At 33.7% G+C, this 24,821-nt stretch overlaps 2 protein-coding genes across 2 annotated transcripts; both read left to right on the forward strand.

Annotated features, from left to right (window-relative positions):
* Positions 1–2,589: 2,589 nt before the first annotated feature.
* LOC129221198 (zinc finger protein 239-like) lies at positions 2,590–3,153 on the forward strand (the record flags this gene model as incomplete). Its single annotated transcript, XM_054855650.1, has 1 exon — positions 2,590–3,153. A coding segment is annotated over one exon (564 nt), but the record flags the coding sequence as incomplete, so codon positions are not given.
* An 18,127-nt stretch (positions 3,154–21,280) lies between these two features.
* Positions 21,281–22,021, forward strand: LOC129220610 (zinc finger protein 271-like; the record flags this gene model as incomplete). Its single annotated transcript, XM_054855039.1, has 1 exon — positions 21,281–22,021. A coding segment is annotated over exon 1 (741 nt), but the record flags the coding sequence as incomplete, so codon positions are not given.
* Positions 22,022–24,821: the final 2,800 nt, after the last annotated feature.

Here is a 24,821-nt window from a genome sequence, read left to right on the forward strand (position 1 = left end):
ACCTCTCAAAAGTTGTTGTTTGATATCTTTAATTGAGGAAAAATAATAAATTTCTAATCAGACTTCTTCAATTTCTGAAAATTTAAATTTTGAACACATTTTTTCAAACTTTCAGCCTTATGCGCAAATTAATGTTGTCAACTTAGATTTTTTTATTTTTTTTCGGAATTGAGGATACAAAACTAAAACTTTTGAGAGGTAACACGATTCCAAAATAAAATAAAAAACAATTTTTTCAAACCCTTTTTAACAATTTTTAATCTTTACTGCTCCAACCCATTTTTACTTTCTTTTACAAAAAAGGAAGTATTCACGAAAAAAAAAATTCACTCAAAAATCGGCCTTAATTTCCATTTAGGGTTCCCACGGTCCTAAAAATTCCTTAGAAACTCCTTATTTTTCGCTTTCAAAAATAAGGACCCTTAAAAGTACTTAGTTTTTGCTCAAGGTCCTTAAAACCCTTAGAAAGTCCTTAGTTTTTGCTACTACTGGCAGCTTTCTAAACAGGGGCACTTTCTTAAGGAAAAATTCAAAAATGTCTATAATCGGTCAAGAACAAGGTTGTGTAAACGTAATTGCAGGTAATTTTTGAAGTTTGAAGAATTAAGAGGAATGTTTTAAAAGAGTGTCCTTAGGAGTGTTTGAACCCTTGGAATTTTTTGAAAGATTTTGAAGTCGAAAAAAAGTTTAGGCTGTCTTTAGTGACGTAAAAATATTTGAGAAAGGTCCTTTTTGTTGAAAAAATTACAAAACTGGAGTCTTGAAAATGCTGAAGTATTAAAAGCTCTGTTTTTATCTATCTTTGGGCAAACTAGGGCGAGGGGATTCTGAGGCTCTCTCTAGAAAAATTTTTGCAACTGAAGTCTTAAAACTTTTAGGCTGTCTCTTGTCTTTAGTAATACCAAGGTAAGGGCAGAGGAGTTCTTTGTAGAAAAAATTAAAATCAGGAGCCTTCAAGACTCAACTGTAGGCCATCTTTCATGAATATAGGGGAGAGGTTCGGGGCTTGCCGACAAATTTTTGAAGCTGGATTAAAACATCTTAGCTCTCTTTAGCTCTAAGCTATCTTTCTATAACTTTTTTGGGTGTATCAACCTTATTTAAGATAATACGGAAAAAAAAATCCAAGTGGAAAATTATTTTTTATTATGTGTTGTGACTTTTTTAATGACTCACAGTTGTAAATTTGCCCCGTTACTCAACAACTTTAATACTGTGTTTGGATTATGAATGTAAAAAATTTTATTAAAATAAGTTTTTCTATTGTTGATTACAATTAAATATTTTAAGATGCTTTCTTTTTGCGTGTAGGTGCTTCTTCGTGCCCAGTTCGGCTGTTTAAACTGGACATCGCAACATAGACATCGGGAGATTCAGTTTCGATGCAAGTGATTTTCAAATGTTTAAGAGTTTTCGGCGCAGGTATGCTGTCTGAGCATTCTTTTGAAAGAGGACATTCATCATTGCACTTCTTTGTACTGTGAAATAATATTTTATTATTGTATACCAGAATTTTTTGAAATTTTGAATCCAAGAATACGTGGTGACTATGGCCTGTGTATAAGCACCTCTTACACAAGGTTCTTTAAATTGCAGGATGCAAAATTCGTATTTATATGTTTTTACGAAAACTTGCCACGTGGTGAGAAAATTTAGAGTCATTGTGAAATAGAGACTATAGCGTTTGTGTAATGAAACGGCATATTTTTGAACTTACATTAGAATTACATTAGAATACATTTTTGAGCTCCTGCTTCTTGTGAAAAATAATCTTCAAATTATTTGAACATGTTTGTTCCTACCAAAACAAACTCAAATGTACATGCAACATTGTGCCCTAAAGGGAAACCATATTCTTGTAATTATTGTAAAAAGACATTTTCTGATAGTTCTTCATTGAAAAGGCATTTGAGGATACACACTAATGAAAAACCGTATTCTTGTGAGTATTGTAAAAAGGCATTTTCTGAAAGTTCTTCTTTGAAAAGGCATTTGAGGATACACACTAATGAAAAACCGTATTCTTGTGAGTATTGTAAAAAGGCATTTTCTGAAAGTTCTTCTTTGAAAAGGCATTTGAGGATACACACTAATGAAAAACCGTATTCTTGCGAGTATTGTAAAAAGACGTTTTGTGATACTTACAGTTTGAAAACACATATGAGGATACACACTAATGAAAAACCGTATTCTTGTGAGTGTTGTAAAAGGACGTTTTCTGTTAGTTCTACTTTGAAAAAGCATTTGAGGATACACACTAATGAAAAACCATATTCTTGTGATCAGTGTAATAACACATTTTCTCAGAGTTCAAGTTTGAAAACACATTTAAGGATACACACTGGTGAAAAACCATATTCTTGTGAGTATTGTAAAAAGACATTTTGTCATAGTCACAATTTGAAATCCCATTTGAGGATTCACACTAATGAAAAACCATATTCTTGTGAGTTTTGTAAAAAGGCATTTTCAAAGAGTTCTACTTTGAAAAACCATTTAAGGATACACACTAATGAAAAACCATATTCTTGTGAGTTTTGTAAAAAGACATTTTCTGTTAGTTCATGTTTGAAAACCCATTTGAGGATACATACTAATGAAAAACCATATTCTTGTGATCAGTGTAGTAAGATGTTTTCTCAGAGTTCAAGTTTGAAAACCCATTTGAGGATACACACTAATGAAAAACCATTTTCTTGTGAGTTTTGTAAAAAGACATTTTCTCAAGCCTCCCAAATGAAATCGCATTTGAGGATACACACTAATGAAAAACCATATTCTTGTGAGTTTTGTAAAAAATCATTTTCTCTCTCGGTTCGTTTAAAAAGACATTTGAGGATTCACACTAATGAGAAACCATATTCTTGTGAGTATTGTAGTAAGTCATTTTCTGGGAGTTCAAATTTAAAAACACATTTGAGTATTCACACTAATGAGAAACCATATTCTTGTAAGTATTGTAGTAAGTCATTTTCTCACCCAGCGCATTTGAAAACACATTTGAGGATTCACACTAATGAGAAACCATATTCTTGTGAGTATTGTAGTAAGACATTTTCTCAGAGTTCAAGTTTAAAAAGACATTTGAGGATTCACACTAATGAGAAACCATATTCTTGTAAGTATTGTAGTAAGACATTTTCTCAGAGTTCAAATTTAAAAAGACATTTAAGGATTCACACTAATGAGAAACCATATTCTTGTAAGTATTGTAGTAAGTCATTTTCTCACCCAGCGCATTTGAAAACACATTTGAGGATTCACACTAATGAGAAAACATATTCTTGTGAGTATTGTAGTAAGACATTTTCTAAGAGTTCAAGTTTAAAAAGACATTTGAGGATACATAATGAAGAAAAACCCTAGGGTTTTGATAAGCGCTGGGTGATGTTGCAGATTTTAACATCACATTACAGCAGTAAAATATCACAATATTCTAATACATTGCAATGTTTTCGGTGTGTTTTCTTTTCCTTGAATCAGGTGTGTCATCGGCGAAAGGGGGGGGGGGATGGTTCCTGTTGCATGGCTCTCTTTTGAAATATTTTAGGGGTGTATGAATTCTCTCAGGTTTGTATGCTCCGGGAAAACCGGGAATTTTCAGGAAAAATGACATAGTTAAAAATGTCAGGGAAATTTCCAATTTTATCCCCATTTTTTTTTTTCTTCCAATTTTTCCCCAGGGAATTTTGTATTATGAGATTTTATCTTCGTTTCGTTTTTCTCGATGTTTCTTGAAATCTATTGAAAAGTTTTGAGGCAAAATGACGCTGGCAATAAAAAAAAAGGCGACCCAAAAAGCTTCCGAGGACACCTTTTTTGCCCCTCAACAGTTCCTTAGAAAAAAAATTCCTAGGGTGGACAGGAATTATGCACAAACTACACAGGGGAGGAGACAATTTACTGCTTCTGAAGCACAAGCCTGCGGATGCTAGGATCCATGTGGGAAATCGTTTTTTTTTTTTTAATCGAAAAATCTTTTCAGCGAAGCGTGAAATGTAGTCGCCATATTTGGTCATTCATAAGATAGAAGTAGACACGATGCTTAGATGCCTAAATTTCCAAAAACAAAGCAGAATTTGATGTTTTTTTTCGCTGCAAACTAATGAAAAAAACGCAAAATCTACTGCAAATTGTTTTTGTTTTAAATGCGTAAATTTCTTAAGAAATGAAAAATTTTGTGCTTAAAACTTAATCTTATCCTCATTGCCTTGAACGCAAATGTGCTAAAAACTTTTCAACTGAGCTGTAGTTTCAGGAAGATTTACTATTTTAAAATTGTTTTCATGCTACAAATTCAAAAAATTATTTCTTAATTTTTGTCGTTGCCGCCATATTTGGTCATTCCCAAGATGGCAGTACACAAGACTTTTTACCTAAGTTTCCGAAAATGGTATTGGATATTTATTGCAAATGCAAACTATTTATAACAACACAAAGTGTGCCCTTTTTTTCCGTATAATTCGTAATTATTTTCTGGAAAAATGCAAAATTTTATCTCTGTAACATTTTTTTATTTTAATTGATTTAGATGCTTATGTACAAAAATCTGACTATTTTGTCTTAATTGTAGTTTTTTAAGGTTAATTAATTATGTATAACTACTTTTATGATACAAATTCAAAAATCTACTTATCTTAAATTTTTTACTTAGTGGCCATATTTGGTCATTTGCAAGATGGAAGTAGCCATAAACTTGCGAAAACATAATTGTATGTTTATCTCAATGTAAACTATTAAAAATAAATGCAATTAATAAAGAATTTTTAAAAATTAATTATTTTCTAGAAAAGAAATTTTTTGATTTTAATGTAAGCATCCTTTGTATGCAAAAGAAGAAAAAACTGATGATTATTGACGTCGGCCTATGATCGACGAATATTGATTTTGTTATAATGCATTATATGGTATGCCCATCGATGCAACAAGTCGATCATATTTTTATACTGAAAAATAGCTTTGTACTTTGCTCAATATGTTTGGTGTTACATACTAATAGGAAAATAAAAAAAAATTGTAAACCTAAAGCAGAGAAAGATTACACGATTACAGCAAAACGCTAATATGCTTGTTATGTGGCATCAAAGAAACGCTAAAATAAGTTGTAAGTACTTTGTTTTCAATTTTGAACAAAATCGCATCAGCAGAATATGCAAATTGCCGGCAGCATTTAAGCTCCTGGCACTTTGCCTCATTCTTTTTTCTTTCAATTACAATCCAAGCCAGACTTGGTTGTTGCAAATTGCCGATAGCATTTAAGCTCCGGGCACTTTGCTTCATTCTCTTTCCTTTCAACTTCAACCCAAGTCAGACTTGGTTGTTTTTTCGGCAGTTCATTTGAGTCTGTCCGTTTTCGCCGATAGCTTCGGCTTACTGCTCTTGACCTGAATGTCATAGCTCAATATGTTTATCGTTTCATACTTTGACTTAGAATGTTGGCTTCAGAACTCATTTAAAGTATAATGAGCTACTTAATATTGTAAAGAGCGTATTCTCAATATTTCGTTTAACATGTCATTGTATAAATCATAGCCATAATAAACAAGTTACTTTTAACTTTGGCTCTACTTGGTGTTGCACAAGATAAATTTTTTTTTTCAAGAACTATCACATGTCTTGGTTAAGCTTCCACTAAAAGTTAATAAGATGAGCACGTGTACAAGCTCACAGCTTAACAATGTAAAAAAAAAAAGAAAAAACTTAAATTGTGAGAGAATTTTTTTTGAAAAATCCAAGATTTGTTTTAAATTTACAAGTGGAAAAGTTTCAGTTCTTATGCATTGCTAATTTAAACAATTTTGATTATTTTGAAAATATTGTTAAACTTAATTTTGTATGGAGCGAGTGACCTGGAATTTTCAAAAAACTTACCTGGAAAAGTTAGGGAATTTCTTTTGACTACGAGTGTATGAACCCTGTCTCTTATTCTTTGGTATGATTGAGTGGGGCACTCCTGTATAAATGTGCATAAAAGACATTTTCACTGAAAATCATTTCTCTAACACCAGTAACAATTTATTTCATATGTTTTTTTTGGGGGGAGATGTTGCCCCCCCCCCCCCTTCAATTTCCTTATTATAAAATAACTGTAGTTTATAGGCAGTGATGTTTCCATCAATTTTTCTGAGAGCGTACTCCCAGTAATCCATTACGCTCAATATGTGTTCGCGATCATATACATAATATGCCATATTATGAAAATCTTTGAAGCTTGAAGAAATTTCTATATGTCTACAAAATGTTTAAGAGTATACGGTGTACATGTAGTGTACCCTATGCGAACACCACTGTGTGTGAGATTATTATCAACTGAACATTATATCGTTGCTCTGGGGTGATGATATGTTTGATTCTATAAATTTAGTTTGGAATGTAACTGCAAATAGTTTGTAAATACTATATAGAATTTCAAACAAGCATAGTATTTTAAACAATAGAATAGTAGGCTTTGTTAATTTACATTAGCCTAAATTGAATAAAGTGGTTAAAAACATTCAAGTTCTTTCATTTTTTGGAACTTAATTTTGCAATTTTAGAGAATGTTATTCTAAGTATTAAGTATGTTGTACATATAAAGCATCAGCTTCCATTAGAAAAAGAACAATCTCTTTTTGTGCATAACATGTTTCAGCCCTCCTGATTAAATTATTATTATTTTTATTTCTTTTAAAATCTTAAAATATTACCCCCATAGGTGGACGGGGCGAAAACGGGAAATTCAGTGCGTCAAAGAACATTTGAGTCAGTGGATTTTTATGAGTAATCTACTCACAGGGGGTCCCCCCCCCCCGCCCATAGCAGAACAAAACTATCCTATGTGAATTCCTGAGCATCAAAGAGCCTCTGCTAAATTTTGAAAGGATGCAATACAAACTTGATTTTAATGAGAAAAAACCCCATGGGGATGTTTCACATTTAATAACACATTTATTGACATGCGCAAATGAAAAACCATATTATTGTGATTTTTGTGAAGAAACCTTTGCTCTGAGCTTTTAATACACATTTGAGCGTGCACACTCATCCAAAACCCAATGCTTAAAAGAAAATAAGCACAGTCACTTTCCTTTTTGTCATTCAGGGTGTGTATGCTCTTTCAAAACTACTCCAACAATACTCCTTCATTTTAAGAAAAAAAATAAAAGCACGCTTTGAATTCCTGCATTTCGCAACTCAGCCCTTCAAAACCCGTATTTTTTTTATGTGAAGACTGCATAATCTTCCATTTTAGGACTACATAATCTCATTCAAAATGTGTTAATTTTCTCGTTTTCCTAATTAAACACACATTTCTTCAGACTTTTTGGTATTGTCACCGAAGCGGTGATTTGTCACCAAAATGTTTATCCTAATTAAACACACATTTCTTCAGACTTCTTGGTATTGTCACCGAAGCGGTGATTTGTCACCAAAATGTTTACTTTCAATTTATAGACATTTATCATTGCATCCGAAGCTCCTGGATTTCCATTGGATAAAAATGGTGCCTTTAGTCACCTGCCAAAATATGGAGCATTCTATACAGACTTGCTTTTGTTTGTAGGGAGACTGTAACATTCAGTTGAAGGGTGCAAACTTTCAAGGGGTTGAGTTATGGAGTCCCTAGACCTTGAAAAACAGCGAAATTCCTAAACTTTTATTCATGTTGTGAGCTTAGATATATTTTTTTCAGTACTTAGTTTTGAACTGTAAACAACATGTCAAATAATCTAAACTGCCAAATTGTAAAGTAGATGCCCCCCTTTCCCCTCCCTAACACCCTTTATCTGCCACTGCCAACATGTGCTATAGGGTGGTTCAAAAAATAACTTTTTGGCTAGAGTCCAGGACACCCCCTATTTATTAAGACTTACTAATAGTATTATGCTGTAAAAGTTTTAGCTGCTTACTCACATTTTAAGAGGATGCTCAATGACCCCTTCATTTAACATTAGCCGTAGCATGGAAAATGCAACAAATTTAGAAACATTTAATTTTCCAATCTGTTTTTATGTAAATTATTTTATTGCAATGTATATGCATATTAATACTTTATATAATAATAATTGGCATTGTTTTTTCAGTTTATTATTTTATCGCCCCCCCCCCCATTCTTATGAAGTTTGGGGAGGGGATTGAGCACCCTCTTTCTGTTGAAATAGGAAGCTAAAAGCCTTCCAGTTTTTTCTATCCACAAGTCTAAAAATACTGAGGGGTGTCCTGTTATTTTTTTTTTTTTATTTCCAATGGCTGGCAGCAAGAAAAGGTTACAAAGAACAAAATAGCAAAAACAAACACAATACACAGAACAAGGAAAAATACAGAAACAATAGAGTGAAATATTTTGCTGCCGATACGCTCTCTTGCTTCCCAACAACGGTCACACAGGCTACGTCTGGAAGGCTGGGTGCAAGTGTGCAGGTGACGAATGTCCATTTCTTCGTTTGAATTGCAAAGGGGACAATTGAGACTCTTGACAATCCTTAAGCGGTGAAGATGTTTTGGTAAACAGTCATGGCCAGTTAAAAGTCGAAACAAAGCTACTGACTCTGCTCTTGGTGCTGAAGGGACAAAATCACGGTTTATAAACCAAACTTTGTGGTTGCTTCTAGTTTTTAGGTCTTGCCAAAAAAAAAACTCTTGATTTTTTTCCTTATATATAACTTTATTGCATTGAATGTGTGTGTCCTGTTATCTAGGAGAAACTTTTTTGTTTTGCATGTGTTTTTGAACCACCCTAATGTGCTAACATTTCATGCTTTGAACACTTTTAATTTTCATTTAAAAAAATCTGCTCCATAATTTAGTGTGTCTTGTTCATATTTCAAGTTTGGACATTATAGTTTTGAAGCGATTAAATAAGGAAAAATTTGTTCAATCCTAATAGATGTAGTGAAGGGAGTTGAAGCTACACCAGTTCCCCGGGTAATTACGTAGCATATGCCCTAGTATACAAACCCGTAGGATATAATATGTTTCATGTATTTTTCACCTGTATGAAAAATTCATAAAACACTCAATTCCTCCACCCCCCCCCCCTTGCACTTGAAAGACCTTGCCATAGATTCTATCAGGTGGAATGGAAATTTCAACAAGAATAACATTTAATCTTCCTGTCTATAGTCCTCAAATAATAATTTGAAAATAATTTTTGATTGATTTATTTATTTCATTTCTTGAAGATCAATTTTTAGAAACTAAATTAAGGGCATTGCTAATGTGTAGAAATGGTTCAAATTCTTTTTTTTTTTTTGGATGAAAAAGATTTTTATTCTATAGGCTTCAGTTGGTTGCAAGAGCATCAATGTTTGAAATTTTTGAACAATGCTGTAATGGTGTAGCTCTTGGCGGCTCGCGTGTGTGGGGGGGGGGGGGGGGGCTGTAACTGCCGCTTCAGTTTCAAAAGTTTAGGGACGTGTCCCTTCCCTTTTCTGTGTTCAGAATTAACAATCGATTGAGAAATGATCAAATGGATTGATTCACTTGTTCAAAGAAAGAAGAATTGATTCAATATGTATATTTTAAAATTTTCTCATTTTATTATGTTTAGAAAATTTAACTTTAGCTTTTAATTGGAAGGAGGGCGTTCACTGTTGCCATTCGTCCTGACTTTTGAAACTATGTCCCGAGACTTTTAGAAAAAGTCATGTAATCAATAATGACATTAGAATTCAATCTCTCGATTAAAAAAAAGTCACCTTTAGGGACCTCTCCCCCCTCCCGGCCTATCTAAACTCCCCCACCCTCTCTCCTCTTTTGATCCCCACATTTTTAGTGCCCCTGCCGCCTATGAGTTTAGCTCTATCTTGTAGTATTTTGTTTTAGTTCATCATTTCTTGTATTATCTTCTCTTAAGTAGGCAAAGCGAAGATTACCCAGTATGTGTTCCTTTTTAAATGTTTTGCTTAAATGTATTTCACTTGACTAATAATAAAGAGTTGTGATGTCTTCATTTTGAAAAGATAAAACTATCTTCGCAAGTGCCTGTAATGTTCAGTACTTTGTGCATTTTTATAACAACCAAGGAATGCATTTGAAAAATGAATTTCACGGAAGGCATGATGTTTGTGATTATTGGTCAATAAATTTGTGTCTCTTAAAATGCTTCTTGTGTGTTTACGCGTTTCTCGTAAGGTTCGTCACTTGACTTTTTTACTTTCTGTAATGCCAAAAATTGAAAAGTCACTTCAATTGTCCTACTCATTATCCCTCCACTCCCCTTCTAACTGTGCATTTCAATTTGCTTTTAATGTTTATTTACAACTCAATATATTTATTTAGCTGATTATGTTACTTGTTATGTAATGGAGCTTGAATTTCTCTTTCAACAAACAAAATTTGCATTCCCTTGAAGTTGTTGTAAGAGGTTGTTCGCAAATGATGTCACAATTTTTTTCATCATTTTTGAACCCCCTTCTCCCCCCCCCCTCTTAGTCACAAAATGTAAGACTTCATTTTACCCCTCCCCCACCCTTCACCACACCATTTTTCATAAACATATTCTTATTAAAAAATATGTTTTCACACTTCTAGTAACCACTTGCCTCCCCCTTGTTTGAATTTTTCACCCCCCTCAAAGAAACTCTTAACTTATGGGAAGGGTTTAGAAAAACGTAACTTTTGGAAATACCCATATTTGTGTTTCATTCTTAACAAAAACATACGTAAGATTTTTGAAAAAATTATCCAATCAAAACAAATCATTGGAATTCCCAGAATTGGCTATAGAATGTTTTCTTTTTTTAATTTAACTTTTTTTTCCTTTTACCGAAATTTGCAGGGTTTTTCCCTGATGAATTGAAATTTTTAAGAATACTTATGCTATTTTAAAGTTTGTTTTCTGCATCTACGTATATAAGTGCACAATACATAACACTGGTGGGGAAAAAATACCAACACCAAGAAAGACTTGTGCTAGAAAAACGAAATTTGGTGGGCGTGTTTCTACATGTGAAAGATAACATCAATTAATTACTTGCATAAGTGAAGCACTAGGAGCGCTACTCAGAACTCGCAAATGAGAGTTGCCTAAAATGAGTGCTGCAAAGTTCGTGAGCGTTTTTTTTTTTTTTTTTTTTTCATTTGGGATGCCATGAAATTTGACGTATTGAGTTTATGTTAGCTTAGAATGCTTTTAAGGAGACGGAGGCTAGTTTGAATGACGTCGTGCAATAGGCTGGTGGATTTTCTCTCCACGATATTGCATAAAGACTTAAAGGGAATGAGTCCACAGTGCATGATTTTCGGAAGCTGTGATCAAGGGAGGGTAATGCCTCGAGAAGAACGTTTTCCTGGCTGCCACGTGGTGCAACTAAGAGGGAAGATCACCGTATTTGGTGGTCACATCGTACTGCGTCTACGCAAGCCGTGCTCCTAAAGATAGGCACCTGCCTAGAGTGGCAGATTTTAGAGGTGGCAAATTTCGAAGCTGAAACTTTTAGTTCAGAATTCAACTAGAAATTCATTTTAATTTTAGTGGCGGCAAATTGCGTCAGTTAAGAGACTTTTGAAAATATTAAAATTGGTTTCAGTGCCATAAGATACACTACTTTAATGGTATAAAAGATAATGTAAAGTGTGTACCAGTGCTGGATATCCAAAACCCAGTTTGGAATTCAATTAGAAACTCACTAATTTTACCCACATTACTATGATTTCTATTTTATTGATATATTATTATTTTATCGTATTTTTATTATTCAATGGCGGGAAGGGGGATCATTGTCAGTAAATCCTAGTGCTTCAGAACTAATAGGGTCGGCCCTTCGTCTGTAGCAGAAATTCGAGCTGCATTTGGTGCCACAGTGAGACAACGAAATGTCAGTAATTTCACGGACAGCTCTGAGTCAGATGCCCTGTGTGGTGTTTTCCACTTAAGCCAAGACTTTGCAGTTTGCATTGCCAAAATGGCGTCAAGCCAGAGCTCATTGGAAGACTCAGTGGAGATCCGTATTCTGATGAAAGCAGATTCTCGCTTGGTGCCATTGACGGCATGTGTTGGTCAGAAGGAGGCCAGGGGAACGCCTGCAACCAAACTGTCTGCGGCCTATGCCAGTGGGAACACTCTCGTGGTTATTCCATGCACACTGACTGCAAATTTGTATGTCAGTCTGGTATTGCAACCTGTAGTATTACCATTAATGAACATCACTCAAGGGGCGATTTTCCAGCAGGACTACGCTTGCTCTCACTCCGCTGTTGTAATGTAACATGCTCTACAGAGTGTCGACATATTACCTTGGCCTGTGAGAACACCAGATTTGTGTCCAATTGAGCACAGAGTTGGTAAAACCGTTTTATTATTTTATTCATATATTTATTTAAAAAAAAAAAAAACTGATTTTTTTTTTTTTTTTTAAATCAAACCAGGTCTTTTTTTTTTTAAGTTTAAACCGGGTTATTTGGTTTAAACAATGAAAGAAGAACAATTTTATTTTTGGAAGATCCTTAGGATTTTATAAATTAATTGTCAATGAATGCTTAGCATTCGCATTCGTACCTGATTCCTTGATGATTAATAATTATGAGAACAATTAATTTTACCCTCAGTTTGGAGCTTCAGAAAAAGGGAAAGAAGAACCAGCAGGAGTGCTAATAAATCTTTTTTGTAAGACATGTGGGACTATAGGGCAACGTTTTATAAACATAAAACTCCAAATTTCCAAAAAAAAGGTTCCTTCGGCCTAGTGCACAAGCGCTAGAGTAATTCTGTGATTATAGTCTACCAAAACCTTCCACTTCAAAGACTATTTTTCGCCTCCAGTTTTGTTTTTCTGTGCCATTAAAATCATTTTTGGAATACACACTGAATTATTTTTTACATCAAAAGCGTGGAAGCCAGGTATAATAGGTAACACTATTCGAGCGCGACCATTTTGATGCGGATTGAAGAGGAGAAGCTGTTGCTTGTATTTCATTGCAAGCATGGAGGCGGGTGCCCGCTATTGAAATGAATTAACTGCGACCGATTGCCATTGTTGACGCGAAGTTCCCGGATCACGTTGGCATGTTGCTGTGATTTTAATCTCATTAAAGTTTCCTATTTAGCTTTTTTGTTTACTTTTTGAGTCGCTATTTGTTTTTATAATTTCTCCAAGTGCCGGACCATCTTTTGTACTCTATACAAAACTTCCGTTGGTTAGTATGTTAAAGTTATTAATCCTTCGAATGTTGGCAGAAGACAGCGGAACAGTAATCCACCGAACTTTTCTCAACTGTTTGGTATTTCGACGTCAATAGGAAAGTGACCGTGAGTATCTTTTTTTTTTCAGGGAAGAAAAGGGTCAAATTTTCATGTGTGTACCTGCTGAAATTCGACTCTCCCCCCCCCCCCCCCCTCTCAAGATTTTCTATACAATAAAGGTAAAGGGAAGATTTCGATAATTGGGGATCTGGCGATCTTTCTTTATTGGCGTCAATTTTTGGCTCCATCGCCTGCGCGAGATGTATTTTTCATTGCAAATCTAAACAAAGAGAACGGAAACATCTATTCACATAGGGTTACTATAAATCAGCAGGGTTACCAAAATAAAAAGGTTTACGCCAAAAATAAGACGACCGCGCCAGATTCCCAATTATCGAAATATCCCCAAGGTAAACTACAACAGATGACAAAAATGCAAAAAAAAAAAAAGAACTTTTATTTTTTTACCAACTCCTTGTCACCTGTGCGGCTATATCACATAATTATACAGTAGACTCTCTGTATCCCAACACTCCCTAATGTGAACATCCCGATATTCTTAAAACATTTTGATGGTCCTGCAGGGTTGGCAAGTTTCTGCCAAGGTGGTTAAAACCACTGGTAGAAACCGGTTAAAACCGGCATGGCAAAAACCCCTTTCTGCCACATTTGTGGCAGAAACCGGCAAAAACTCAAAAAATGACATAAAAGAAATCTTTGATACCCAATAGGAATTTAGCACAGGAAAATAATGAAATGTTAGCCAAACCACAATTTAATTACAATATCCTTAAAAATCAAAAATGATGTTTTTTGCCCTCTGCTGCTGTCTGTAAGAAAAGGTGAATTGAAAATATAAATGATTTCTTAATTTAATATGAATAGAGGAGAAATAACAGAATACTCTCACAAAAGAACTAAATGGCAATGCCATCAAGGATACAGCAAAGATTCATGAAACTTTCATCAATTGTATATATTTTTTAAATAAAATGATCTACTATGTAGTAACTGGGGTGGTTTTAAAATTTGACTGGAAAAATAAGTTTTGGGAAATAGGGTCAATTTGTTTTGTAAATCTGTGATATTAGGTATAAAATCGAGGCTACTATCGGGAAGTAAAATTCTGGCATTTTCTTCTTGAGCAAATGATAATTTTAATCCCAAGCATTTTAGATGACACGTATAAGCTAGCAAATAACAACCAGTAATTGCCTGTTTAAATCTGTATGTCACTTCTTTTTCTTAAGTGCCCTTAAGATTTTCGTCCTTTAGATTAATGCAAATGTTACGAGCATCTGCAGTTAAACAGTTCTCTTTCTGTCTAACTAAATCAAGGGCAATGAGTTTTATTTTTTATAATGATGAAATAGAATTACATTTTTTAGTTTATTTAAACAAATATCATTTTGTAATTACTTGAATTAATAAAGATGCTTTTTAGTTTTTGCCAGTTTCTGCCGGTTTTTACCGGTTATAACCAGTTTCTGCCACCGGCAGGGCAGAAACCAGTTTCTGCCGGCAGAAAGCCATCCCTGTGGTCCTGGCAAAACTCCTTAGGCTTAATATAGGCTGACCTCTCAGTGAGAGGCGTTTAATAAGATCTCATTTGGAGTATGCTGTTCAGTTTTGATCTCAGGAAAGATATTTTTGTATTGTAAAGGGTTCAAAAGAGGTCAGAGAAACACTATTTTTTAATTTTTTTAATGAGTTACATATATGTGTGTTTATGTACGCTAGGGTGGTTCGAAAAAATCAATTTCTTAGTTTTGGACTTGCATTACCTCTCAAAATTTGTTGTTTGATATCTTTAATTGAGGAAAAATAATAAATAAATTCTAAGCTGACATCTTGAATTTCTGAAAATTTCAATTTTGAACACATTTTTTCAAACTTTCAGCCTTATGCATGAATTCAAGTTGTCAACTTAGATTTTTTTTATTATTTTTTTTGGAATTGAGGATACAAAACTAAAACTTTTGAGAAGTAACACATTCCGAAATAAAGAAATAGATTTTTTCTGGCTATTTTAAAAAAAAAATTTAATCTTTACTTCTCCAACCCTTTTTTACTTCCTTTTACAAAAAAGGAAATATTGTATTCGGAAAAAAATTTCACAAAAAAATCGGCCTTAATTTCCATTTAATTTCCATTGTGCTCGCCCCCGAATGAATATAGAGTTTTCTTTTTCGACCCGACCACCTGTGGATATATACATAAGACCGTATAGATGCCCAAAATATCCATTTTGACAATTCCCAAGTTAATTACATAAGATTGTGACGTCCATATATATGTGCACATGTATCTCGCATAACGCAAAAACGGTATATCGTAAAAAGTTGAAATCTGGTAAGTAGATTCCTAGTGGGGTCTGGTTGTGCACCTCCCCTTTTGGTTGCATTGGGATGTTCCAAAAGGGGTCTTTTACAACTTTTTGGGTTAAATCATTGTTAATTTCGATGCAAACTCAAGTGGTGTCATAATTTGGTGGACACTTGGCGATATGACGCCAGTATTTTGGTCGCCAAGTTTTGTCGCCAATGTGGTGACAAATTTGGTGATTTTTTTTTTAAATCTGGTTTCAATTTAGCCACTGTTGGTGACAGTTAGAGAGTAAACTAAAGAATACATTAAAAAAGCCAATAATGAGGAAATTTCCTAGATAACAGGACACCCTCAATATTTTTACACTTGTGGATAGTAATATACTGGAAGAATTTTAGCTTCCTATTTCAAACTGAACGAGGGTGCTAAACTCCCTCCCCCAAACTTCATTAACATGGGGAGGGGGGTTTAAAATACATTGAACTGAAAAACAATGCTACATATTACAATATAAAGTATTAATATGCATATACATTGCACTAAAATTATTATTTAGAAGAAAACAGCTGGGGAAATCAAATGTTTCCAAATTTGTGACATTTTGTATGGTGTTCAATGAAGTTGAATGAAAGGGTCATTAAGCGCCCTCTTAAAATTTGAGTAAGAAGCTAAATCTTTTACACTATAATAGTATTCAATTTGGCCACTATTGGCGATATTTAGAGAGTTGACCGCTGAGTCACATTAAAATTGCCGATAATGGGGAAATAAACCTGTGTAAAACCTTTTTTCTTTTGTTTCGCTTCGCAACAAACTAGGGGTGAAAATATTTAGTGTTTCCTTGCTTACTCCAAGGCGCTATTATCATTAAATTGGCATAAAAGGAAGTGGTGTGGTGCACAACACATCAGCTCATTTGGTTCCATCTTTGTCAATAATAATTTTTGCCCAGATCGAACTCATAATTTTAATTATTAGAGGTCGACATTATTTCAAAGTCCTCGAAGATCCTGATTTTTTCCATTTAATGTCGTTAATGACCCCCAGTAGGCCTGATATCATTTAAAGAGAAATTAATCTGGTCCACTATGTACATCAACAATAATCAATTCGTAATTCAAAGAAATATGCTACTCCTAACAACTTCGTTTTTTGTTCCAGTAAAACAAGGGTTTGTAAAATAATTCTGAAATGTATATAAATTATTACGTATTACAATAAACAACTGTAAATAATATGACATGGTTTTAAATAATTTTTTGATTTAATTTTACACAATATTTTATATTTATCAATATGACACTGGTGATTTCCTGTGATTATTACTGGGCACATGCATAGCATAATTAGCTTTAAAGAGCGCATTAATATGACAGACAATATCATAGCATGTTATGTTACTTTATTTTCACAACATTAAATTATGACATTTCAAAAATGATTATAAATATCATAAATACATAACTACCATTTCCCAAATACAAAAAAATTTCAGAAAATATATATTTGCATACAAATAATGACAGAAATACTACTTTTATAAACCTACCAATATTATTATAACAGTATTAAAAGAAGATAAACTGTGTTTTAAGCATATATACACAGGGGTCTGGCCAGAGGATATTTGGGTCCATTAACGGACCCTTCACAAAAATCCGATCAACCAAAACGGACCTTTCACAAAATCCTGATCAACCAAAACGGATCCTTCACAAAATTCTGATAAACAAGATTGGATCTTTTACAAATTGTTTATTGAAAGAGCAAATCTGAAAGCGAAATAACGCATATTCCAGTGTATAACCTTTTCTGAAGTCAAATTAGCGGGATCAGCTTATACAAAATCTGCTAATTTTGCAAAAAAAAGGCACTCTTGCGATGCTCCTGCAAACGATAAGTAATTGCTACTGCCAAATAAAATATAATGCTTGTTTGTTTCTTGGAAAGAAATTAACAGCTGAAAATATGTTTGGTTTTAAATAATTCTTTTTATCACAGCTAATTAGCAGCGGTGTTGTTGTAAACTTTTCTGAAAAGGCATTTGTAAGCACTTTTCTCCCCCGCTCATGATTTAATAAACAATGATAATAATAATATATATCAGCGAAATGAACTTAGAACTGCAAAGGGATAGTAAGGGTGAGGGGGAAAATATGATCGCTTCAGATAGGGTAACCAACTTCAAAATTATCAACACTTAGCTTCTCATCATTTTACCAGCTTCTCAATATTTGCGTTTTTATGGTGCAGTGCTATGTTTAACTGTTATTTTGGAAGAGAATTACATGGGTCTGATTTTTCGATGCTAACAGGGATGATTAACTTTAAATAAACTTTTAATTACCTTTTTTTTAGATGTCTACATTTTGAAAAATGCAATCTTTTAACATCCGATATGAGAATCACATTTTGTTCTTTTTTCAAGCTAACTTCGCTGTATTAGGATGCAAATAAATGAAAAATCTCTTTATTTTTGTTAGAACTCTCATTTCAAGTTTTTAAAGCAAAATTCCATTTTCTTTTATGAGTCAAAAATTAAAATGCTGAATTGATGGTTTATTTTATTTATTATTATTATTTTTATTATTATTTTGCTTCAACTGTGTCCACTGATATTAATGAAATGTTTAACATAGGACTCTAAAATTCAATTTTAAAATAATTTTATCAAAATTATTTCTTTTACAAGCCGTTTTTATACTTCTGATGCCTTCACTTTGAGAATTGCGATCGCTTTGCATCCGCTATGGGAATCCAATTTTTCGAATTTTTGATGTTTAGTACGCTTTGTTAAGAGGTAAACAAAAAAAATCTCTTTTTATTTTTGTTAAAATCACGGAATTTATAAGTTTTAAACGAAATTCTGTGCTTTTTAAGAGTGTCTTGGGTCAAAAAGTTAAATGCTGAACCATGTCTGAATTTTATTATTTTTTTGTTACAATTATTTTAAGTACTGTACAGAAATATTCCTAGTATAATTTAACATAATGTAGAATGGTAGATAAATATTGATACTTGAGAGAGCAATGCCGCCCCCCCCCCCCCCCGGCAAATAGTAGAAAAACACTCCAGAATGATATTTTCGACATAGAAGAGGAAAACACTCAAATTAAGTTGAAAAGATGCAGTTTGTGCCATCTCTAAATTCTAAAATTTCGTTTTAACAAAAAAAAAATTTTTTTTTTTTTTTGCGAAATTATTTGATTTTTTACAAAATTCATTCATTTTTCACAAAATTATTTGATTTTTCACAAAAAACGGACCCTGTGAAAAAATCTGGACAGACCCCTGATACAGTTATACTATTTAGAGAATTTAATTTGCGCAGATGGGAGATATTGGATATTTTCGAACCCTGAGTAAACACAGATGCTCTTGTTTTTTGTCAGTGTTGAAAGTTATTGGGTCAAAGCACATTGCAGACACTTTGTCAACTAAGCCCCAGTCCTGCAAAGCTGTATTAACTGCAACAGCTTACAAAAATGGTTTTTTAAAATTATATTTATTACATAATTTAAATGAATGGTTACATTCATAATTAATTACATGATCAACAAAAATCTAATGTGTACTCAGTAACCTAGTTATACATGCATAGCCACTTAATACAGTCGACTCTTGCTAACTCGAAATTGAAGGGAAGACATAAAAAATTCAAGTTACTAAAAATTCGAGTTATCAAAAATCTTACAAAAAATCATTCTATTTAAGGTATAAGTATTCTTATATGCCTCATTAACAAAAGCGCACACAAAATAAGAACATACCTTACTTTATTTAAAATATCTGTCAAGAAGAGTTTGACGGATACTCTTTTTTCTCTCCACGTCAATTATTTTTTCCAAATGGGAAACAACATTGAATGTCTTTAAGTCCATATCAGGTCTCGATTCAATAAACAACCGCATCACATGCATGGCACTTTTTGCTTCATTAAAGTTTATCTGTTTCGGATGGATAAGTTCTTCACTCTCATCATCTTCCTCTTCTGAGAGTGGTCGAAATTCGTCAACTATGTCTTTGTCGGATAAATTTCCACACACTTGAACATCATCATCTATGTTGACAAAGCCTCGAAATGTTGTTACAGGATCTAGCTGCAGAGCTTTTGACACTAAACTCCATTCCTCATCAACTACTTCCTCGATTTCCTTTTCTTTTTCTTCCTCTTCTAGGTGGATTTCCTCAGCAGATGCTTTATGGAAACCTGCCTTTCTAAAGCAGTTTGCTATTGTCTTTTGTTCAACCCAATTCCAGGCTTTATCAAGCATTCTCATTGCTTGCAACACATTTACAGAAGGGTTGCTTCCTTCATCAATTTCAGCAATGCATTTTTTTACGATTTGATGAGGATATTTTAGTTTGAAATTTTGGATAATTCCCTGATCTAATGGCTGTAGTTTTGAAGTGGTATTGGGAGGAAGGAACAAAGATGAATGACAAAGACACGTTCAACATGAAGCCCTACTTTAGATGGGACAGCAACCCAAAGAATTTAATGCAGCTGGAATGCAGGCTATGGTAAAATTATGGGATGGGTGCATCAACCTTATTTAAGATAATATGGGGAAAAAAAAATTCCAAGTGGAAAATTATTTTTTATTATGTGTTGTGACTTTTTTAATGGCTCACACTTGTAAATTTGCCCCGTTACTCAACAACTTTAATACTGTGTTTTGATTATGAATGTAAAAAAATTTATTAAAATAAGTTTTTCTATTGTTGATTACAATTAAATATTTTAAGATGCTTTCTTTTTGCGTGTAGGTGCTTCTTCGTGCCCAGTTCGGCTCTTTAAACTGGACATCGCAACATAGACATCAGGAGATTCAGTTTTGATGCAAGTGATTTTCAGACGTTGAAGAGTTTTTGGTATAGTTATGATGTCTGAGCATTCTTTTGAAAGAGGACATTCAGCGTTACACTTCTTTGCACTGTGAAATAATATTTTACTATTTTATACCAGAATTTTTTAAAATTTTGAATCCAAGAATACTTGTTGAACATGGCCTGTGTATAAACTCCTCTCACAGGAGGTCCCTTTAATTGCAGGATACAAAACTCATATTTATATGTTTTTATGAAAACTTGCCTGTTAGGGCATAAATTTAAAGTCATCGTGAAAGAGGTGCCTTTGAGAACTGAAGTTTTCATTTGTTTGTTGATAAAAATCCGTAACCTTGATTATTATTCTCTAATGGTCAGAAAAAAAATATGTGTTCCATGTTTTCTTTTAGAGACATTTGCTGTACTTAAGTAAAATTTCGCAGTTTTGAAGTTGAACTGAAAAAAAATTATGAGCAAGCATATAGTGTTTGTGTAATTGTGGTTTGGTGTGCGTCGGTTTATTATTGAACTTACCTTAAATTCTGCCTTTGAGCTACTGCTTTATGTGAAAAATCATCTTCAAATTAATTGGACATGTCTGTTCCTGTAAAAAAAATCTCAAATGTGCATGAAACATTGTGCACTGAAGGGAAAATATATGTTTGTGACTACTGTAAAAAGACATTTTCTGATAAAGGACATTGGAAGAGCCATTTGTGGTTACATTTACACACTAATGAATGGCCATATTCTTGTGAGTATTGTAAAAAGACATTTTCTCAGGCTGCACATATGAAAACACATTTGAGGATACACACTAATGAAAAACCATATTCTTGTGAGTTTTGTAAAAAGACATTTTCTCAGGCTGCACATATGAAAACACATTTGAGGATACACACTAATGAAAAACCATATTCTTGTGAGTTTTGTAAAAAGACATTTTCTCAGGCTGCACATATGAAAACACATTTGAGGATACACACTAATGAAAAACCATATTCTTGTGAGTTTTGTAAAAAGACATTTTCTCAGGCTTCACATATGAAAACACATTTGAGGATACACACTAATGAAAGACCATATTCTTGTGGTCAGTGTTATAAGAAATTCTCTCAGAGTTCAAGTTTAAAAGCACATTTGAGGATACACACTAATGAAAAACCACATTCTTGTGAGTTTTGTAAAAAGGCATTTTCTGAGAGTTCGTCTTTGAAAAAGCATTTGAGGATACACACTAATGAAAAACCATATTCTTGTGAGTATTGTGAAAAGACATTTTCTGATAGTTCTTCTTTCAAAAAGCATTTGAGGATACACACTAATGAAAAACCATATTCTTGTGAGTACTGTAAAAAGACATTTTCTGTTAGTTCGAGTTTTAAAAGACATTTGAGGATACACACTAATGAAAAACCATATGCTTGTGAGTACTGTAAAAAGACATTTTCTGTTAGTTCGAGTTTTAAAACTCATTTGAGGATACACACTAATGAAAAGCCATATTCTTGTGAGTACTGTAAAAAGACATTTTCTGATAATTCTACTTTGAGAAAGCATTTAAGGATACACACTAATGAAAAACCATATTCTTGTGAGTATTGTAAAACAACATTTGCGCATAGTTCAAGTATAAAAACACATTTGAGGATACACACTAATGAAAAGCCTTATTCTTGTGAGTATTGTAAAAAGGCATTTTCTCAGATCGGAAATTTGAAAACACATTTGAAGATGCACACGAATGAAAAACCATATTCTTGTGATCAGGGTTACTAGACATTTTCTCTGAGTTAAAGTTTAAAAACACATTTGACGATACATACTAAAGAAAAACCACATTCTTGTCATTATTGCGATGCCATGGGCAGTAAAATATCGTGATAGTGTTCTAATGCACTGTGATGTTTCGGTAGACTTTCTGTTCGCTAAATCAGGCGTGTCGTCGACGGGGGGGGGGGGGGGGGAGGTCATCGCGCTTTGGGCACTATTGAATTTTTTAGAAGTGTTTGGAGTTTTCTTATTCTTTGTTTTGTTGAGGAGGGGGGGGGCACTCCTGAATAAATATAAATAATATAAATTTTCACAGAAAATTATTTCTCTAACACCAGTAACAATTTATTTCTTATGTTTTTTGTAGAAGTTGCCTCCCCCCCCCTCCTCCTCTCGTAATTATGAAGTAACAGTACGTGTGTGTGAGATGATTATGAACTGAATATGATATTTTTGATTCTATGAATATGTTTTGAATGTAAGTACGAAAAAATTAAAAATACAATTATTTCAAACAAGCATAGTATTTTAAAAAATAAAATTGTAGGCTTTGTTAGTTTGCCTTAGGTTGATGAAATCATGACTTCAATAAAGTGTTTAAAAACATTAAATTCTTTTGATTTTTTAAATCTTCATTTCGTAGTTTTAGAGAATGTCATTGTGAATTTTAAGTATGTTTTCAGTAAGTTACCGCCCTATAGCCAGCTCTAAGGCAGAAATACGCAAAAAATACACTGCCAGCTCAGTCATTCCATCCAAGGACTGCAGTTTCGTGCCTGTTAGCAGTCATCAACTCGAGATATAAAGTAAGTGAGCTGAAGGTGGAAAACCTCTTAAAGGAGCCAAGAGTGCCAAACAAACTGGTAGCCAGTGGCGGATCTAGAACTCAAACAAGGGGGGGGGGGGGATTAACCTCGGTCCCTGTGGGGAGTTACTGTATTAGAGGGTCTTTTTCATTGTTTTTGCAAGTACTTTCAACCTCGGGGGGGGGGGGGGCATCGCTCTTAGGAGGGACAGACATCCCTGTTTAACCAGTGTGAAATTTTCTCTGCAAGGGGTCCCTTTCCCAAAATATTTATTACTTTTAATACGTTCTTTTACTTGCAATAAACTTATATAGTATACTGAAGAATATAAATAGTCTCACAAACATTTTAAAAGTCTGAAAATACTATATGCACATCAGTTGGATCTAAAGCTAAAGCTGCAAATTACCGCCCCATGGCCAGAGCTAAGAGGGAATTGCAAGCAAACACCAAAAACGTCAGTTACAGCATACAGAGATGGTGCTCCAGCTTTGTGCTTATGAGTCTGGAGTAACTATGAAACCATGCTCTGGCAAAAGCCTCAAAAAAGCTGAGTAGATTATCACATTGGTAGATAAAAATACATTCGCATAACAGGAAGAGGTGTGCAAATATGGTATGGCTCCCTATTGACAAAGTGAATATATAAAAGCTAGGGTATAAACATTATACCCCAGCTATTGCTAGAGAAAGGTATAGTAATTAGAAGTGGATCCGTGAAGGGGGTCTGCCCCCCCCCTCCCCAAATTTTCGGAACGTTTTGGTGGTACAGTTAGATGAGATGGGGTTGACGTTACTTCCCAAATATTTGTCCTCACTAAAGTCAATTTCAAGCTTTCTTTAGCAATATTAGAGGTTCGAATGCTCTTTCCAGAAATTTGCAAATAAAAGGTTGAAAACGTAATTTTATGTTATCTGTGATATCGTTAAGGTGATGGGGAAGGTCCAGAGGCTCTCTCGGAAAGTATTTTGCTGTAGAATTCGGGAAAACACGATTGTAGGCTATCTTTGGGGACATTAGAAGAGGAATACTTTGGTGATTTGCTTTGGTACCTAAATATAAGCAGACCAACTAATTTTTTCTAAAATTACATGGAAAAAAATCCACGTAGCTCTTTTTTAATTTTAATTATCGTTATTTTTCGGTCTTTTGCATTTCAAAATGGTCCAAAAAGCATATTTCAACCAAAACTTCGTGTACTACCTAATTTGCTTGATTACTTAAGATTTATTGAAATAGATTATGTACCATATTGAAACGATGCATAGTGTAAAAATATCTCATTACTAGAACAGTCGAGTCCCGACTTACGCGAGGGATGCGTTCCAAGACTCCTCGCGTAAGTCGAAATTTCGCATTGTGGAAAAGGATATGTATACACATTTTTTTGAACCATACCAAATCCTTTTATACATATATAAACACCCCTCAAACTGATTTATAGCATTCCTCAACTATACATTAAAGTTTCTTATAATTAAGAACTGTACTCATACTGTACTTAAAAAAATAAAAAGCTGCTTCTTTCAACATAAAAACTGTTGAGATGCACAAAATAAATGATCAATGGCAGGGAAAGAAATAAATTAAAACTACATGGTACGTACGTTACTTATACTTATTGTCCTGCTACCGTCGACGTACATTTTAGTTGTTCTGTTCAAGCATATCAAACATATCTTAAGCTTTTTTCTTTTCTTGCCAGAAACTTTCCTTTTCTTCCCGTCTTTACAAACTTTAGATGAACCAGTGCACTAAGGTGCCATTTTATTTCATCAACTTTAATATTTAGAAAGAAACAAAGACGCCGAGTGGTTACTTGATGCACTAACAAAACGATGCGTGGACTAGTATGGTGAAGGGAACTTCTGCTATCAGAAACATTACAGGGATAAAATATATTAACGACATCAATATTTGG

Source organism: Uloborus diversus, chromosome 4, assembly GCF_026930045.1.
Source record: "Uloborus diversus isolate 005 chromosome 4, Udiv.v.3.1, whole genome shotgun sequence".
Lineage (NCBI taxonomy): Eukaryota > Metazoa > Arthropoda > Arachnida > Araneae > Uloboridae > Uloborus > Uloborus diversus.